The 19,218-nt window shown below is 32.2% G+C and overlaps 1 protein-coding gene across 23 annotated transcripts in view; it reads right to left on the bottom strand.

Annotated features, from left to right (window-relative positions):
- The window catches only part of FIP1L1 (factor interacting with PAPOLA and CPSF1), a 72,901-nt gene that overhangs the window by 4,694 nt on the left and 48,989 nt on the right, over nt 1-19,218 (bottom strand). For 12 of the 23 annotated variants that reach the window (XM_054582166.1, XM_054582175.1, XM_054582169.1 and 9 more), the window contains 3 exons: nt 10,842-10,896; nt 9,180-9,235; nt 1,797-2,010 (listed from right to left, as the gene is read on the bottom strand). In XM_054582166.1, coding sequence (XP_054438141.1) covers nt 1,797-2,010; nt 9,180-9,235; nt 10,842-10,896 — 325 coding nt within the window. Of the gene's footprint in view, nt 1-1,796; nt 2,011-9,179; nt 9,236-10,841; nt 10,897-12,918; nt 12,946-19,218 lie in introns of all 23 variants that reach the window. The other 11 variants (XM_054582165.1, XM_054582172.1, XM_054582168.1 and 8 more) reach the window with 1 other exon arrangement.

Genomic DNA, 19,218 nt, shown 5'->3' with positions numbered 1-19,218 from the left:
ACTATTTTGTTCATTAGATTTATATAGGGAATATAGGTTAACTCATTTGAATAGAAAAATGAAGCCAGATTTTTTCCATTAGAAACCGAATGCTATTTGGCTGTCTGACTTGACACCGAGAGCTGTCTTTTACCACAGAAGCTTTAACACATATAAAGGCATTTAATTTTTTAAAGATACTTTTGGCCAAGATGCATTAACAGCACTTTGATTTTCCCAAATCTTTCTGAGCATTTTAAGTTAAATGGTCTTGATAAAGCCCTTTAGGTACTCTTCCAAGAAACTGAGAAAACTAAAACTTTAATTACTGAATGAATTGGATTGAATTGAGTCTCCCAAAAAGATATGCTCAAGTCCTAACTACCATGTTTATGAATGTAACCTTATTTGGAAACAGGTTCTTTACAGGTGACATCGAGTCAAGATGAGGTCATACTGGATTAGGTTGCGCCCGAATTCAATGACTGATAGTACTCTAAGAGGGAAATTTGGACATAGATACAGAAAGGCGAATGCCATGTGAAGACAAGACAGAGATTAAAGTGATGCATCTAAAAACTAAAGAACACCAAGGACTGCTATCAACCACCTGAAGTTAAGAGACAGGCATGGAACAGATTCTCCCTCAGAGTGAACAAAAAGGAACTAATCCTGCCAATACCTTGATGATATCAGTCTTTTAGCCTCTAGAGCTCAGAGTAAATTTCTGTTCTAGGTTACTAGTTTGTGGTACCTTTGTACAGTAGTCCTAGCAAACAATTACACCGAGTAACCAGTACTTTTAAAAATCAGGTCGTTTCCAATTGTGCTCCCAAGTAAATCGAATCAGGAGTTGATAGATCCTTAAAAATAACTTTTGGTGATAGGTTATGTACTTTTGGCATGTCACTAAATCTAAAGGTGCTCAAGTAATTGAGTGATGGAGCTACAACAAAATTCTATTGATTCGCACATATTTTATGTGAACAAGGTTTCTCAACACTTACAACTCTATTTTTTAAAAAGAAATATATTTAGTGACAAAGTGTTTTTTCTTAACAATAGTAATATTCATTCACAAATATATTAATTGGGGATAGGCAGAAGCTCCACTACCACATTAAGGAATGTAGTTCTATTAAATTAGTTTCCTAATTTATATATAAAAACGATAAAACCATGAAAAAAATTTTAACTAATTAAATTCTGTAAGACATTTTACCATACATAAGTATGTTATAGGAAAGATTGACAAGATGACCAATTTAAAAATATTGTCTTAAGAATAAAAGTATTTTACATTAGAATAAAATTCTTTTGGGGAACTAATTCAGAAATAAGAATTCAACCACAAAAAGAAATGTTTAATTTTCATCTGTTGAAGAAAGCCTGTTGATGTACTTTTTAAAAAAATGGATGATGTTTAGCAAATCACTATAATGTTCTTAGCCCATTGCATATATTTAAAAGGATGACAATTTTATTTTAAAATGGTAAGTTTATAATACACTAGAAACTATATATTGCCAACTATTTATATTTAAGATGAAAATTTTAGATGACAAGGTATATGAGGGGATACAAAGTTTTCAAAATTCTTTTAAGGGAGAAGAGAACAGATCTGAAGACTATTGCTTTAGGTAATGAGAATCCTATGAATTAAATAGCCTTGATGCTTTTAAAATGGCTATCCTAAATAGTCTTCAAATAATCCTTTCCCAACTGAACTGGATTTTCCATCTTATTATCAAATATAAATTCTAAAGTGCACATTAAATACCAATACACATGTACAGACTCCTGACCACTCTGCACACCTGTTGAAAACGCTCGGTGTAGGGCTGTGATCACGCTCCCTCTCCCTCTCTCTGGTGCGCTCTCTTTCTCTGTCCCGATCACGATCTCGATCTCGGTCTCGGTCTCTGTCTCTATCTCGGTCTTTCTCTCTTCTTGAGTAATAGTCCCACTGCTTGCTGGTGTCCACAAGACTAGGCCACGAAGGAGCGGAACCAGGAAGGTGGGGGAAGGCAACTAAAGGGGGGAAAAAAACCCAGAAAACAAAATATAACAATTAGAAACAAGTTATGGTACTTAAAAAACAAGAGAAAATTACCGCCAAAAAGTACTAAAAAAATAAAAACAAAACTCCCACTAAAAGTACTTCATTACATTATAATGAAAACATAACTAGAAAAGAGAAATGACATATAGTAAATATTCACAGATTGGGGGAATATCGAGAAACAAATCTTAAAGACCTAACATATAAAGACACTCCTTTTTGCAACGTGAACAGGAACCAGAAATAGATACACCACAAACTTGCCAATATCAAAAATGTAAATCAGAATGCATTAGAACACCTTCAAATTATTGAGGAGATAAAACCCTGAAACATGTACTCAACATATATTTCAAAAAAAAAAAAAAAAAAAAAAACCAAAGGCATTAATAGATTAAACAAAAAAAATGAGCAAACATAATCAGAGTTCATAAAAAGAACTTTTATCAGATAGCTGTATAATGCATTTTAAGAGAAACTACTAAAAAAAAATGTATAATTTCAAAACATAGGGAAAAAGAATTTTTTAAAAATCATCAATTCAATTTTTAAAAAACTTGGAAAACCTAAGTTTATTAGCTCAACAATAAGAATAACGCAAAAGAGAACAAAATTCATCAGTTATATAACGGAATTTGACCTGTACTTTGAAAAATTCTGACTATATTTTGAATAAAAGACACAAGAACACAAAATGGTTGAAAGTAAAGGATGGTAGGGAAAAAAAACATCAATACCCCTCAATCTCCATATGAGTAGCTATATTAATGACAAACCAGACTCATACAGAAAGAATTACTTGGGAAAGAAAGGATTAACTACAAGAAGATGAAAAATGTTAACTCGCCATGAAGACAGAACAAATTAAACATCCAGGTATCTAACAACATAGCCTTAATTTTTGGAGAGTAAGAGCTAATAGGAATAGAAGTAGAAATATTCCTATGATGATCATGGGAGAATACCCTGATACTTTAAGCAGACAAAAAATTGCTATAGATATATAAGATTTACACAAAACACTGTTAACAAGGTTGATAATGGACCTAACAGAATACTGCCTGTAATAGTCATTCTTCTCAAGCACATATGAAATATTCATAAAAATATATTATGTACTTTCAGAGGATAAAATACACACTATGTTCTCTGACCACTATGCAATTTAAATTAGTAAAATTTTAAAATTTTTGGGAAAATAATCTTAAAACACTTCAAATGAAAATCACATTTCTGATAACTCAGGTATCAAAAACTTTTTTTATCATTTAGGAATTGAACATAAACATCAAGTATCTAGAGATGCAAACTGCTGTGGAGGGAAATTTAATCTTTAAAAACACTACATTAGAAAAGATGGAAAATTAATGAACTAAGCTTACAACTTAAGAACTTAGAAAAGCAAGGATAACATAACCGAAGGGAGACAATAAAGATAAAAGCAGAAATCAAGTAAACGGAAAACTACCACACAATTTAAAAAGGCAGGAAGTTGGTTTTTAAAGACTAGACAAAACATGACAATCTCTGACAAGATTACAAAAGAGACCACATAAACAATATCAGAACCAAAAAGAGATCACAACTATAGATGTTGCAGAGATTAAACATGCATAGAATACTATACATTTTAAACCAACACATTTAAAAACTTCGCTGAAACAGACGAATTCTTAAAAATAAATTACCAAACAAAACTCAAAAATAAAATCTTAATCATCCTGTAAATATTAAAGATATTAAATCAGTAATTTAAAACCGTCTCACAAGATCAGATGACTTTTACAGGTTAATTTTTATTAACTTATAAGATATAGACCATTCTAATATTACATAAACTTCCAGAGGACAGGCAAAAAAGATCATTCTCTACCTTATCCCATGTGGCTTATATAACCTTAATATGGAAAGCAGTGTAGGATATTACAAATAAAGTAAAATCACAGACAAATCTTACATATTAATTTAGATGTCACAATCTTAGATAAATCAGTATTTTTATAAAAAAGTAATCAATCATGACCAAGTTAGAAGTATCCAAGAAATTAAACAGTGGCTAAATATTAAAAAAATATTAGAAATTTGCCACATTAGAGAAGAACAGTATGATCATTTCAGAAAGCATTTGATAAAAATCAATGCCCATTCAATTTAAAAGCCCTTGGAAAACTAGAAGAAATTTTCCTTAATCTGATGTAGGGTTCTATTAAAAACCTAACAGTAAAATTCTAGTAGTAAAAATTATAAAAGCAAAGGAGGGGGCAAGGGAAAGTGGTGGGGGGTTGGCAATAAAAAAAAAATTATAAAAGCGTTTTTAAAAAAGGTATTTCAATACTTCAACATTATATGACATTCTTAGAACACACAGAAGGGGGGGCATATAAGAATCTGAAAAGGAAAAAAATCATTATCTGCAGATGTATAATATCATCTAAAGAGACTTCACAAATTATAGTGAGAGTTCAACAGGTAACTGACTACATGATCAATATCTGTATCTTTATCATTTATATCTCTGTATATATTCTATGTTTATATATTCAATATTTATATATTCTATATTTATATGTTCTGTATTTATAATTCTGTATCTAAATATAAGCAAATACAAACAGAACACAGAGTTAAAATGAATATACCACTCGCAACAACAAAAACATTAGATACCTATGACTAAATCTAATCTAAGATGTGCAGGAAGTATATGGAGATAATTCTAACACTTAACTGAAGCACATTAAAAAAACTCCTTAAATGGAAAGTGAGTCTTTGTTCATAAATGAAATCATGTTCTAAGGTATAAATTTCACACAAACTTATCTACAGAATCAACTGAATTCCAATACTATGATACAAGAGCAAGGGCTCTAGAGCCAGGCTGTATGGTTTCAAATCCCAAATCTGCCACTTCTTATGTGATATTGGGGAAATTACTTAATCTGGTTGTTCTTTAATTTCCTCAACCATGAAATGAGGATATTAACAAAATGCCTACTTTATAAAGCTGTCAGGATTATATGAGTTAACAGTGTCTGTCATATTAATAAACTTAATATAAATGCTAGTTATTAATCAAAATCTTAACAGTTTTTCATGGAAACTTGTAAAGTTGATTGTAAAATGGATATGTAAGAGCAATGGCTCAAGAATACTTCTAAAGCTGACTAGGTATATTCTGCTGAACCAAATATCTGGTTTACTATAAAATTTAAAATTAAGATAGTATGGCATTATTAGCACAATAATAGTAGTTAAATAAACCAAGTAAATAGTCTAGAAGGCAGAGAAACAGATTCATGCATCCATGGAAACTGTGATACATAAATGGAGATTGTATATCCCTCAGGAAGGCTAGACTATTTAACCAATTGCATTTGGACAATTATACCTTTAGATTATAACACAGGCAAAAATTAGTTTTCCAGATGAGTGAAGGATGTACACATGAAAAACAAAGTTTGAAAACTTTTGGGGGAAAATATGTATTGGGGAGTATTTTTTATATACTCGAGACTAAGAAAGCCATGATCCAAATATGAACCCAATTAAAATGTGGTATGACTTCACATAGTTGATAAAGTATATGACGATTAATTTTAATATATCGGCCATAGGAATGTTCTCTTTTAAGTGGCTTATTATAATTACCTCTAAAATACACAATAATTACACAGTCATAATAATGTAAACAAGGTTATTGTTTAGCTTTTAGAATAAAAAGCTAACTTGCCAGGGCACAGATAACTTTGGTAACAGGACAGAATGTATATGTTAAAAGTAAGACTATAGCTGAACAAGGTTGGGAGGCAAAGTGGAAGGAAGGGTGAAAGCTGAGAAAGATGCACAGTAGCTGTGATTGATGGTACAAGAAAAAGGGGACAGGTATAGAGGAACAAAAACAATGTTATAATTTCACTGGTGAGGAAAAGGAGTAGAGACAGTAAGTGAGCAAAATACACATTTATCATAGTAGAAAAACAGCACATGGTATCTGAATTTATATAAATTGAGAAACAGGTGATGGCCCTGGCCAGGTAGCTCAGTTGGTTAGAGCATCATTCTGATACACCAAGGCTGATGGTTTAATCTCCTGTCAGGACACATACATGAATCTACCTCTCTCTCCAAAACAGAATAAAAAAAATCAGTAAGTTAAAAAAATTTCTAAAAAGAAATATGGTGATAAGCTTATGTAGAAATGCTATGGAGACTATCAGATCTAAAAACCATTAAAAATGCTTATGTTCTTCCATATTCCCACAAAAGATTACTATTAAATTAAGCCTTATTTTATAGGTATAATCTTAATATGCACATAAAGAAAAATTAGTATTTCCACCTATAATCAGTAGTATTTAAGACTTATAAAATTCTAAAATAAAACAAAGCTAAGACAGAATTACATCAGGAAGCTGTATTTACCATCTTCATTCCAAGGTTTTGTTGTTTTTTTTTTTTTGACTAGAATGAAGAAAATGCCTAATTTTCCTCTACTTAAATGTTGCAAAAGGCTTTATAACTGTTATTACTTAAAAGTCCTTTATTTAAAAAAAGTCTCAAGAGTTGGGGTTAGTAAACAGTGAGCAGAAAAAGCTTGCTTTGGGGATTAAAATTCTGCATATATTACTTTCAGAAAAAGTTAAACACTTAAGTATTTTTATAAATGAAATATTTCACAAGGAAACTGTGTAAGTAGTCAAAAATAAAGTCCTATCTTTCTGATATGAGGTATTCCTCATGCTCATTTGTATTGAAACAAATGCACAAGTAATTTAATCACAAACCACAAAAGGACAAGTGCCATAAAAGGTAAAATTTTAATTTAATAATACTTCTCAAGTATTCACATATTACAGGCACTGTGCTTAGCACTCTGTGTTCACACTTTAATTTACAGATGAGAAAAATGATTTAGGTTATTTAATTTATCCAAAGTTACTAAGGTCAGATGGACCCAGAACCCAAACGCAGGCTCTCTAACTGCAGGGTCTATGCTTTAATACTTAGGCTACACTGCCTCACAGTGTAGAATAGGAGAGAACTTGGAGCTTGTGCTTGGAGCCTGGAGCTTGAAACAGCCAATATCTGAGTGTTTATTACATGGAAGGACTAAGGTGCTTCAATGTATTCTCATGGAACTTTATCTTATGGGAAAAATTACACTTTCCACTTAATGGTTGAAAATCTACAAAAGCCACAAAATAATGAGAGGGTAAAGCAAGAGTCCAACTCAAGCAATATGACTTCCTGAGAGCCCAGAATTTAAAAGAAAAAAAAAAAAGGTGGTATAATCAATGAAACAAGTCAGTCAACAGAAAGACTACCTTTTCATGTGAATGAAGGCAAATGTGGCTTTGAACAAGGGGGGTCTGAAGGACAGTAAAACCCTCTAACAGAGATACCTAGAAGATAACTATACGACTGATACCTATACTGTGTAAGCCTTTAAACTATTCTGTTTTCTCCACCTCCAGTGGCACCACTACCTGAAAACAGGACACTGTAATTTCTTCCCATGGATTACAATTGTGTGCCACTTAACAACAGAGATACATTCTGAGAAATACATTAGGCAGTTTCCTTCTTGTACAAACGACACAACAGTACACTTACACAGATGGTCCAGCCTACTACATACCTAGATCTGGTATAGCATATTGCTCCTATGCTACAAGCCTGTACAGCATGTTACTATACAAAACATAAGACTAAACCAAGAACAGAAAATGAAACAATCAAGAGATGTAGCAAATGCAAAATGCATGAGGCTGCAAAATGTATGAGGTGTTACAAGGCATTACTCTTTTACAGCAATCTGGTTTTTTTACGTAAGTAGAAAGAGTACACTAACATAACTGTATGTGCTATACTTTTATAAAACTGGCAGCACAGGTGTGTTTACACCAGCATCACCATGAACATATGAGTAATGCATTACACCAGCTATGACGTGGCTAGGCAATGGAAATCCCATGGGACCACATTCACATATGCGGTCCAGTTCATCATTGACATAAGGGTCCTTATGCAGCACATGAGTGTACTACAATTTCTTGTTCTCCCAATCAAGCAGGCCTCTCAGCCATTCCCGCCTTCCTACTCCCAACAATTTCCTCACAGTAGGTAGTCAGGATGGACCTTTTCCAGTGTAAATCTAGCAATCTCCCAACTCAGCATAATACTAAACTGCACCTTATAGCCCTCTGAATCAGGCTAAAATTATACAGAATTGGTTTCAACGCCCTGCATGCTCTCTTCTCATCTTTAGGCATTCATCATGCATTCTTTACACTCCAGCCATGCAACTATTCTTTCAGCTCATAAAGCCTACCACGCTCTCACCACCTTGTCTTTGAACATGTTTTGAACTCCAAATCACACAACTATAGCTCCACCCCTCTGGAGTGGGCGACCCCTTGCACTTTGCTCCCATCACACCCTCTTCTATCACCTGGCTGTTACCTTATTAGCCAATGAATTTGATAAGGGTTAGCCTATGTCTTTTTTACTGTATCCCTAAAACCTAGTACAACACACAAGAGCACTTTTAAAATAAAAGAATACATAATCAAGGAATCTAAGCAGAAAGTGGTATCAGAAGCCCTTGTAATGGATAAAGTTGTCAAGAGTGAATATGATAGAGGACCTAGCCAAATGATCTACAAGAAAAGATAAACCACTACTGTGGAAAGATGAGAACAAGGCTAGTTGGATACTATGAGTCACAAAACAAAGATTATGGATAATGAAGACAAACAATTTGGTGACAAATGCTAAATCCTTTTAGGAGAAGACATGGTATAAATATCCCTGTATGTTACCATTTATTAATTTTTAAAAATACAGTTGATAAAAGAAATAAAAAATTATTAAGCAACCTTAACTATATATAAGACTTACTCTTTTAGTTAATATTTTTTAATTTTTCTGTCAGATAGTATTTTAAACCATGGAAGTATGTTTTTATTGCTATAAAGGCCTTTATTGCTATAAGGCCTTTATTGATTCCAATCGAATCTGGTAACTACAAATACTTGCCATTGGAGTGCAGGTAAAGGTCGAAGAGGGTATGAGCAGATATATGGTAACGGAAAAATATATAGTAAAAAAAAAAGAAAAACTAAATAAAAATACTTACCGTTGCCATATGGAAAAGCACGTGCAGAACGACTATCATAACCAGAGGAATGTCCACTGTTGAAGAAAAATGTATTTTTATGTGTTACTATTAAGATTTAAATTTTAATAGTTTGGCACAAAACATAAAAGCAGAATCATGACTTATCTAACCACATTATAATTATAAGCTTTAATTCTGTAATTTTACTTTTAATACTAAAAACACAGGCTTTTCAACCTCCAAAAAATATACCCAACCTAACATTCAACTGTAAAGAAAAATATAGCTTGCCAGTACTATTTAACACAAATAATCCAATGAATTCATCTTAACTCACAAGATAACAAGAAATTTTGAGGCTAACAGAATATTTGAGACTTAGTTCAAATTTAGTCTTAAAAAAAATTGGTCTTAATGGTTATAAATCAGAAATTCAACCCCACTGACAAGATCAACAAATAATATTTTAAAAAAAAAAGACTTTATTTATTTTTAGAGAGGGGAAGGGAGGGAGAAAAAGAGGGAGATAAACATCCACATGTGGTTGCCTCTCCCATGCCCCCTACTGGGGACCTGACCTGCAGCCCAGGCACGTGCCCTGCCTGGGAATCAATCTGCCAGCACTCAATCCACTAGGTACCCAGCTAGGTCTCTACAAATAACACTTTTAACATTTTGATTGAGAAAACAAATATATGTCTAACAAGGACTTAATAAAATTAAGTCTTTATGTTCTCAACAAGTCACCCTTCACTGAGTTTTATAATTTTCTTTGAAAATCTTATGCAGGGGTTTGATGCTACTGATGTAGTAAGGTTCTTACAATTTTTGTCTTTTTATATAATTTAAATCACTTTTTCAGAAATACACTACTTTTATAGTTTATTTGCCACTTTAGCAGAAAATAGCAGCCACTATGTATTAGTGATTTCTATCTATTAAGAATTACACCGATGCTTTTTATTTACTAGCTGTTTTAATCTTCGCAATTCTATCAAACCCATTTGGAAAAAAGAAGAAAGTAAGTCTCAGAGAGTAGTTATGAACTTGCCTAGCAACACAAAGCTGGTCAATTATGAAGGCTAAAATTTGAACCAGGTCTTTGTGATTCCAAAGTCTATGTTGTTAAACAGTATATTGTCATTCCACAAGGTAAATATTCTTTGGAATAGCAGTCCAACTAACATAAAGCATGAATGCAGAGTATAAACGTAAGGCTATTCTCATGCAAAATAGATCCAATCCTCCTTTGTGGAAGCTGAGCTGCAAAGGAATAGGCAGCTTTTCTTAACTATTGTCCCTGATAATAGTTGTCCTTACCCAATCCTAAAACAGACATGCATTATTCATGGTTACCAGTCAGCTGCTTGCACTTCCCACAAAATTGACTATAGCCAATTTTTTAAATTATCAATTTAGGAGTTTCTTTAATCAGTGTGTCATAAATCAAAGGAAAATATTTCAAAATACTATCTTTTAGTTTTCTTTTTGTTTTGTTATTGGGTTATACGGGTCCAACATCTTACATAAATTTAACTATCATAGATCTAGACTTATTAATTAAAAGGCAGGTACTACTGTTTAAAAATTAAATCTTTGAAAATATTACCAAAATATGTGTATGATTTTTCTGTCAAGTCTATCAATGATAAAAAACTTACAGTATACACAATGATTTACCTTTCTATTGTTGGTATAAGAGATGGAGGTGGAGCACCTGGTGGAGGAGGAAAACCTGAAACATTCAATCATAAAAAAAAAGTTAAGAGAATGTGCACTTAATGTCAAGAGTAAAACAAAGTTGCTGCATATCACTAAATTTTCTGGGGACATAACATGCTTCTCTATGTTATAATGGACAGAAAAAATGGAGTTTAAACTTATGAACAGATAGATATTGAAGTAATAAAACTTTAAATGAGCAGTCTGGTCTAATACACAGAGCACAAACTGGGAGTCAGGACACCCGGTCTTATTTTCAGCACCACACACAGCCCATTTTGTGAGTATGAGAAAGTTAATTTCAATGCCTTACCTTTTCCATATATAAAACGGTAGTAGTGTTGCCACCAGATATGTTACACTTGAAATATTTTAGAAGGAAAGCAAATAAAATAACATTTACCCCTTTCAAAAAATATTTTGAGTTTCTGATGTATAATTTATAAATAAAATCTTACCAGTAGATATAATAAATGCTTAGCACTGAGAATATCCATCATAAAATGTTTTAATAGCACAACCCTAAACAACTATTTTTACAAAGGCAGGCACATAATGCAGTTTTACATTAGTTTGGAAAGAAAATAATTTGCACTTTATATCATGAGGTCTGTATTCTCAATAATTTGCAATACCTAAATGAAATACCACAGAATGTGGCTAAAAGGGACCTTAACAGTTAATCTACTCTACGCCTTCAAATTAAGACAGGCAAAAAGAATCCCAACAAAGACCTTAAGATTCCACAATTTATGAAACCAATTCCTTCCAAGTTTTAACAACTCTTACTATTAAGAAATGCATTAAATTATATTATTTATATCTCACACTGCAATACAAATGCTCTCCTGAATGAGGACAAGAAACAATCCATTGTCATACTCTCTAACACCTACATATTAAAAACATTTCCACTAGGCCTCCTTTTTAGTGTTCTATATAAAAATGAATCCCAGTTTTCTTAACCCTTCTTAAAAGTCCAATTAGATCAGCTTTGGCCCTGCTTCAAGTTGTTTCAAATTCACCATCGCTCACCCTCACTGTATCCAGTTTTAGGATTTATAAATCCTCTACTGAACATCTTACAATATAGAGTTTAGCAATTACCACATTAGTCCTTTGAAGCCACAATCTTATTTTATACAGTCTTACAATCACATTTCTTTTTAAACTGAAAAAAGAAAAACAACAAAACCCCACACCAATGATTCCTTTATAATAACTTTCCTGGTAGGTCTTTTTTCAGCCATATTTCATAGACAATCAGTGACTCTCTCACATCTAAACATGTACACTCACCTATGCTGTCTAAACTCCACCATTTCTGTTTATCAAGGTCTTTTTCAACTTAGACCCACTCTTCCAGGCACTGTCACTTCTCATTTTCTTTATGCTCCCTGGCTTTAAATACTGAACTCAGTTAGTACACCTGCAATCACATCTGCATCATACTACTAAAAACAAACAAACAAAAAAAACCCTGAAAAATTTTTTAAAAATCCAAACACTGGGCCACATATACACTGTTAATCATGCCATTGTAACAATGAACAATTAAATCACCATTCAAAGAACAACCATCTCTGTCCAGTTATCAATCTACCTAATAGTGTGGTTCAAAACTCTCATGATAATGGATTATGCCAGCAGGGTAAAAAAAAATCAGAAACCATAACAAAGTCAGGATAAATGATCTTTCTCATCTCTTGCAGTCACTATACCATATAAAAAATTCCTTGGTATTTTTTAATAAAAATTTTATTTTCTATCCTATACTGAGTTTTCTTCAACAAATTGATATGGTGAGAATTTTCTCAGAATCTCTATTTCTACAGAAATGGGTAAGACAGGTATAAGATAACTAATTATCTTAATCAAAACTGGAATGAAGCAAAGGCAGAGCTGAAAATAGGACCTTGAAATCCCAAAAGCCTGTTCCATATTCTATCCGTATCAACACTGTCCCTCCTGTAACTATAGGCTTGAAATTTCATGTTTATTAACAATGATGGAGAAAACATGTAAAAAGTTTTACCTGGAGGTGGTACAGTTATTGGAATACCTAAAAAACAAGTGATGAAATTTAATATAGTAATTGGATTTTATAATGTTATGTATTTATGCCATCACCAAAAAAAAAAACAACAAAAACAACAACAAAAAAAACCAAAACCAAAAAACAAAAACCCCACACCTTTGAAATAAAACCCCTCGCTTCATTTTCCTAGCTTATTCACTCAAGAGAAGCATTCTGTTTTCTTGAAGAGGACCAACAACTTGAGTGTGTAACATTGACTTCCTGATGAAAACCATATCTAACAACTTGATAACAAGTTTCCCCCACAAGCTGTAATCATAATCAAAGTTTGACATCAGTTAAAAAGCACATTTGTGCATACACAAATATCAAACTCTATGAAAATAACACTAAGTTTGATCATCAACATCTGATCTTGTTATTTTAACATTTTAATAGGGAAATTGATCAATGGTCTCTTTAATACTGTAGATACTGCAAGATAACTCTTAAGATGATGGATATTCACTTAGTAAAGCTTTGTGGGACATTCACGTGTTGACTGCGATTGTTTTACTGTTGAGGAGTGGGGAAAGGTTACTTCCCTTGTTTTGTGGGAGTAGAAAAAGGGGTTACAGCTAATTAATATATATACACCCACAGGGCACATTAAAATAAATGTAGACAACTTACTTCTATAGGACTCAGAAAAAAAATGAGTGACTCTCACTCATTTGCACACATTATAAACTAAGAAATATTCAACTATGTACAAACATTCTCAGTTTACTTTTTATCAAATGTGCCCTTACATCCTAATGTAAAACTTATGTGGTATGCACACTGTAACTACTTTTGTTTGAAGAAAAATTACATTACTAAATAGAAAAACAGAAAAAAATTAAAAACTATTTCATGAAAATATTATACCATAAATAGCTTCAAAAGAGCAGAACTGGTTTACTAAATTCTATCGTAAGAATTGTGAACTGTATTGAAATGAGTCCAGAGAGAAAAAAATAACCTAATTCATCAACTAAATGCATGGGAGAAAATAATGAAAACAGAATCACTTTCAAATGCTTTCTTCTCAACAGAAAATCTGCTATTATTTATTTAAAATTTTTCTCTATGTTTTACCAGAATAGGTTTATATAAAAAGATCTTAAGGCAGCAAGTAGCCTTAAAATGGATAATGACACACCTGATTTAACCACCATGCAATAAAAGGATATAATAAACTTAACAAAACCAACAAGATTGTACAAGATAGGTAAAGCAGCCATCATCTTGGAAAAATTATTAGGCCTCCATAAGTCTACTTAAACTGATCTACACTTAATAATGATTCTCATTTATCCTGTGGTTATCCTTCTACTTTCTAAGTTACTAAACTATAAGAATCCAGCGAACAATACAAACTAGCAGAATTCCAGACACCTAACTAAATGGGAAAAGGCAGGACACATTCAATGTTTTTATTAATATCCACTATTACATGATTTTCTTTAGAACAGTATAGGTTTTTTTGAGCACTACTGAACTTCACTATGTAACCTAGTTTTTACATTTAAACACCCATTTACTTAGGTGTATATGATAAAGAACTATATCAAAGCTGGCAACCCACTCTGTATCCTAACAACTTTACCTGAATGAACACATGAGCAGCATGTATCATTTCAGCTAATACATTCAAACCACTTACTAAAATGCGAATTCATACAAAATAACTAAATTACTGGTCAGCCCTCTCAATATTTAGTCCTCAAAAACATTTAAGTTATCAAGCTTTTCACAAAACAAAGATATATAACCAAATTGTTTAGTCTGCTTTTAATTTGAATCTTACTACAACAGTATCATAGGACAGATTTAAAAAAAAAAAAATAACCTGCACGAAATTAGGAACACAAAGGAAAATCATGCTATCTATATAGACGCCTTTCCAATCAGTATCCACACATCAGAAAGTTGGCATGACAACTAGAAAGGGACCTTTTCGTGAGATTTCTATTCCACCTAAGATATTTCAATGTAAATCTTTATTGGTAAATGTTCACTGAAACTTAACTATAAAGTTGATTAAATGCTATACAGTCAATTCTTTGACAATTATCTAATGTATTTTTAAAATGCGTAATATGTTAGGCCAACATAATTCTCATCTAAAAATCACTATTTAGCATTTGACTTTGTTAACCGTGTAAGGGAAGAAAAATTCACCTCAAAAATCCCTTTCTCCTCCCTCAACACACCCACCACCTTCCTGGCCAAAGGCATGTGCTGCCTAGACAACAGACTTGAAATATACAAGGCAAGTACTTTGTTTCTTTTCTGCATCATTATCTGTAAAATGAGTAGGGAAAAAGATGTTTATTTTCCTGGAAAGCCTTGCATAACAGCAGTAAAAGTGGACTTCTAGTACTGGCCAAAAGCTTTTCCATTAGTGGTTTTGAAACTTCTCCACCAATCTGAAGAACCACCTAGAGAATTTGTTAAAACACAGATTGCTGGACCCTCTCCCCTAGAATTTCTCATTCAGTGTCTGGAGTGGAACCAGAAAACCTGCATTCTAATAAGGAGATGATGGTGTTGCTGACCAAAGACCATACTTTGGGAATCAATGGATTAGATTCTAAACTTTCTCCTTTGCACTGCTGAACACCTCAATATTCAATATAGACAAAATAAACTCTACTACAAATTTTTATTAAATAAACACAGTGTGTGACACTTTGAAGCAGAAAAGTACAGCTGTATGACAGCCTATACTATCTGGCATCCTCAAAAGAAAGAGAAGGGACAGTAATTTTTCCAGTATGCAACACTAGAATGTAAATATAAAATGTAAAAGCTCTTAAATGTAAAGTGTGAGAGTAGGGGGGCCTGAAATGCTATTTCAGGGACTAAAGGAACTGAAGCAAAGAAAAAGAAAGGCAGCATACCTGCAAAACATTATCCTAAAAAGAATTTTTAAGTTCTCACAAAATTCAGAGGCAACAACAAAATGTGGTTATTCAACAACAAAATGAATAAAAATTATCTAAGAACTCATTTTTAATTTATCTCATTATTTGTATAACTAAAGCAAAAAAGAGTTACCTGATAGGCAGCCCATAACATGACTTCCAATGATCCCTGAGCCTCCTGGTGTTTATACGTTTTTATACCTGTGGTATTTATATTCTCCCCTTAAGTAAGTCCTGGCTAAATATAATGACTTGTTTCTAACAAACAAAATACAGCAAAAATGATGGGATGTCACTTCCACAACTACGTTTCAAAAGACAGTGACTTCCGTTTTGCTGGTATCCTCTACTGTCTTCTCAGCATTCATGAAACAAGCTGCCATGTTGGAGAGAATCAGTCAAGCATACAAGATGACCATCTCAAAGTCTGTTAGAGACCTTGAAGCAGAGGACGCAGCTAAGCTGCCTCCACATTCCTAACACACAAAAACTATTAAATAATAAATATATTGTTGTTTTAAGCCAAATATGTTCTGGAATAATTTATTATGCAGCCATAGCTAAGACATATAAAAGCTACCTATCATTCCTCTATTAAGCTAAAAAAAACACCACACACACATACATGGTAGAATTAGTTTTGTGGTAGGTCCTCACTGTTAACTTCAAATTGTTCCTAGTTTTTATTGGTAACTTCCAAATTCCAACAACATTATTATGTTACAAATAAATAAGCCTGATCACTTTCCTTAATGATTTTTACGTCAAAGTCAGAGAGCCCATACATACATAAGTTCTGCACAAAGAAATGTCAAGACTTAAAAAATTATTACATATCACCTTCCACTACATGCTTTTTTCTTTGTAGCAGTAATCTTAAAATTAGATACATACACCTATCACCTACCATTTACTCTTTAAGAAAAAAAGAAACAGGATATAGAATAGTATAAAACTATTTTTTAATAATTAAGGTGAAATAATTATAAAATAGAATGGAAGTAATTGTAAAGAAAAAAATATATATTAAAAGGTGCTGTAGTCACAAAACTTAAAGCAACAAAGTTACCAAAATACTTCATACCTTAGTAGGTAAAAAAGATGATTTATGCTAACTATAAATGGAACTATTTTATCCCTTTCAGGATCTCTTACTCGGGCAGTTTATAAAATAATCTACAAGCTACAGAAAGTAAAATTCTGTTAAACAAACAGAAACAACTCTGATAGAAATTTCAGTATTTTTACAAAAAAAAAAAACTTGTAAAGAAACTGATCTCTGTAAGCTCATATACAATCACAAAATGACTGGAAGTCACACAAAAAGCAAATACTAAATTATACTTCAATTCTACAAAATGCAGCCTCTATATTATTAAAAATATAGCTATTATAAAGGGAGTGTCCATGGGCAAAAAAAGATATTCAAAAATCAACATCCTAAAATTTAATCACCATTCAAAAGAAGTTTTTAGTTTCTATTAAACTTACATTTGAGTTCATTTTTAATTGTGCCAGAATATACTACTTATTACAAATAACTAGCATTAGTTCCTATTTTGAGTTTATTAAAAATACAATAGACTATTAAGTTTTTTTAACATAGAAAATGAGTATAGTTCTCAAAAACTTCAAGGAATTCTTTTGCAAAGGTACTTCTGTAAAATATATTTTTGGCAAATAGCACTAGTTAATAAGCAGATTTGCTGTGTTAAGACCAAAAAGCTTCATGGAACTGTAAAATGAACACAATGTTATATTCATGAAAAAGGTTATCAACTAGAGACAAAATTGTACTTCCTCAAAGGTGCTAATAATATTCATCCAATATAGGTCAACCTTCTGCCAAAGCAGCAGTTCTCAAAGTCCCACCTGGAAATTCCTGGGGGTCCCCCTAAGGCCTTTCTAGAAATACACAAGGTCAAAACAAAACTACTTTCATAAAAATACTAAGAATTCATTTGCCATTTTCACCTTCATTCTATCACAGGTCTACAATGAAGTTTTCCAGAGGCTACGTGACATGTGAAACAAATAGGACAATCCAGTTTTCTCTTAAGCCACACAGTAAAGAGATTGCAAAAGTGTAAAACAATACCACTCTTTGCACTAAATGTTTTTTGTTGTTCTGGAAAAATAGTTTTTCAAAAAAATACTTTAATATTAATATGTAACAGGTTTATTTTAGAAAATAAATTTATTAAATATAATATTGTAATTTCTCAGTTAAGATCTAATATTTTAAAAAGATGTAATAGGCATAAATAAAAGCTCTTTGGGGTCTGTAGTAATTTTTAAGAGCATAAAGGAGTCTGTGACCAAAATGTTTGAGAGCCACTGTGCTGAAATCAGACTGCTAACTGAAAAATATTCTAAAGACATGGTGCAATTTGGAGGAAATGCAGAAGACTCCACATGTATGCTGCTTTTCTCCCAAGCCCCATCTATCATCACTGACCCCAGTTCAAGATATTTAAGGAATAAAGTTGTAGGGTTCATATAATTTGTTATACTAGATGAGCAGGAAGACACAGGCACACCTGACAATCTTTTAGGAAGAAATCTAATTCCTTCTAAAATATAGAAGCTTACACATTTTGAAATCTAAATAAACAGCTGAACCTTATATCCAATTTTAAGTGCTGGGATGACCTGTCTGTGGTCCTGACTAGTTGGGCTACATCTTAGTAAAGTAAGAAGCCTTCTTCAATGTAGTAGAATTCTGCTGAGCTAGATTTCAACTGTTCCCAAGACATACAGAACCACAGTCACATAAGCCTTAATACTGATTAATATAACAAGAAATGAGTTAAACTGAATATGCCTTCTGTCAATAAAATATTATAAAAACATAAAAATAAAACATGACACTAAATTAACATTTAAAACCCTAAATGAAATGTAATATAGGTTGAACGTTTTAAAAAGTTTGTTTACAATCATTAAAATAAGCCAGACACCAACAAATATTGAATGATTCCATTTACATCAGTTACCTACAAGAAGCAAATTCATAGAACAAACAGAGGCTACAAAAAGGAGCTGGGGTAAACACGAAGGGGTGTTATTGTTTAGTGAGTTCGCAGTTTTTGTTATAGATGAGACAAAGTTTTAGGTACAGATTCTAGTGACGACTGCACAACATTGTTAATATATTTAATGTCACTGAATTATACATTTACAAAATGGTTAAAATCGTATTTTGTTAAGTATATTTTTACCACAAAAAAAATCAACTACTCTATAACATCAATCCTTCCAATTTTACAATTTTTATTCTAATAAACATGAATTTCAAAATTAGTTTATCTAGTGAACATAGACTTAACACAAATCAGGCAAATAT

Source organism: Pteronotus mesoamericanus, unplaced genomic scaffold (genome assembly GCF_021234165.1).
Source record: "Pteronotus mesoamericanus isolate MK-2021 breed Mesoamerican mustached bat unplaced genomic scaffold, CSHL_Meso_final contig_68, whole genome shotgun sequence".
In the NCBI taxonomy this organism is placed as follows: Eukaryota; Metazoa; Chordata; class Mammalia; order Chiroptera; family Mormoopidae; genus Pteronotus; species Pteronotus mesoamericanus.
This window is presented reverse-complemented; position numbering and strand designations above follow the sequence as displayed.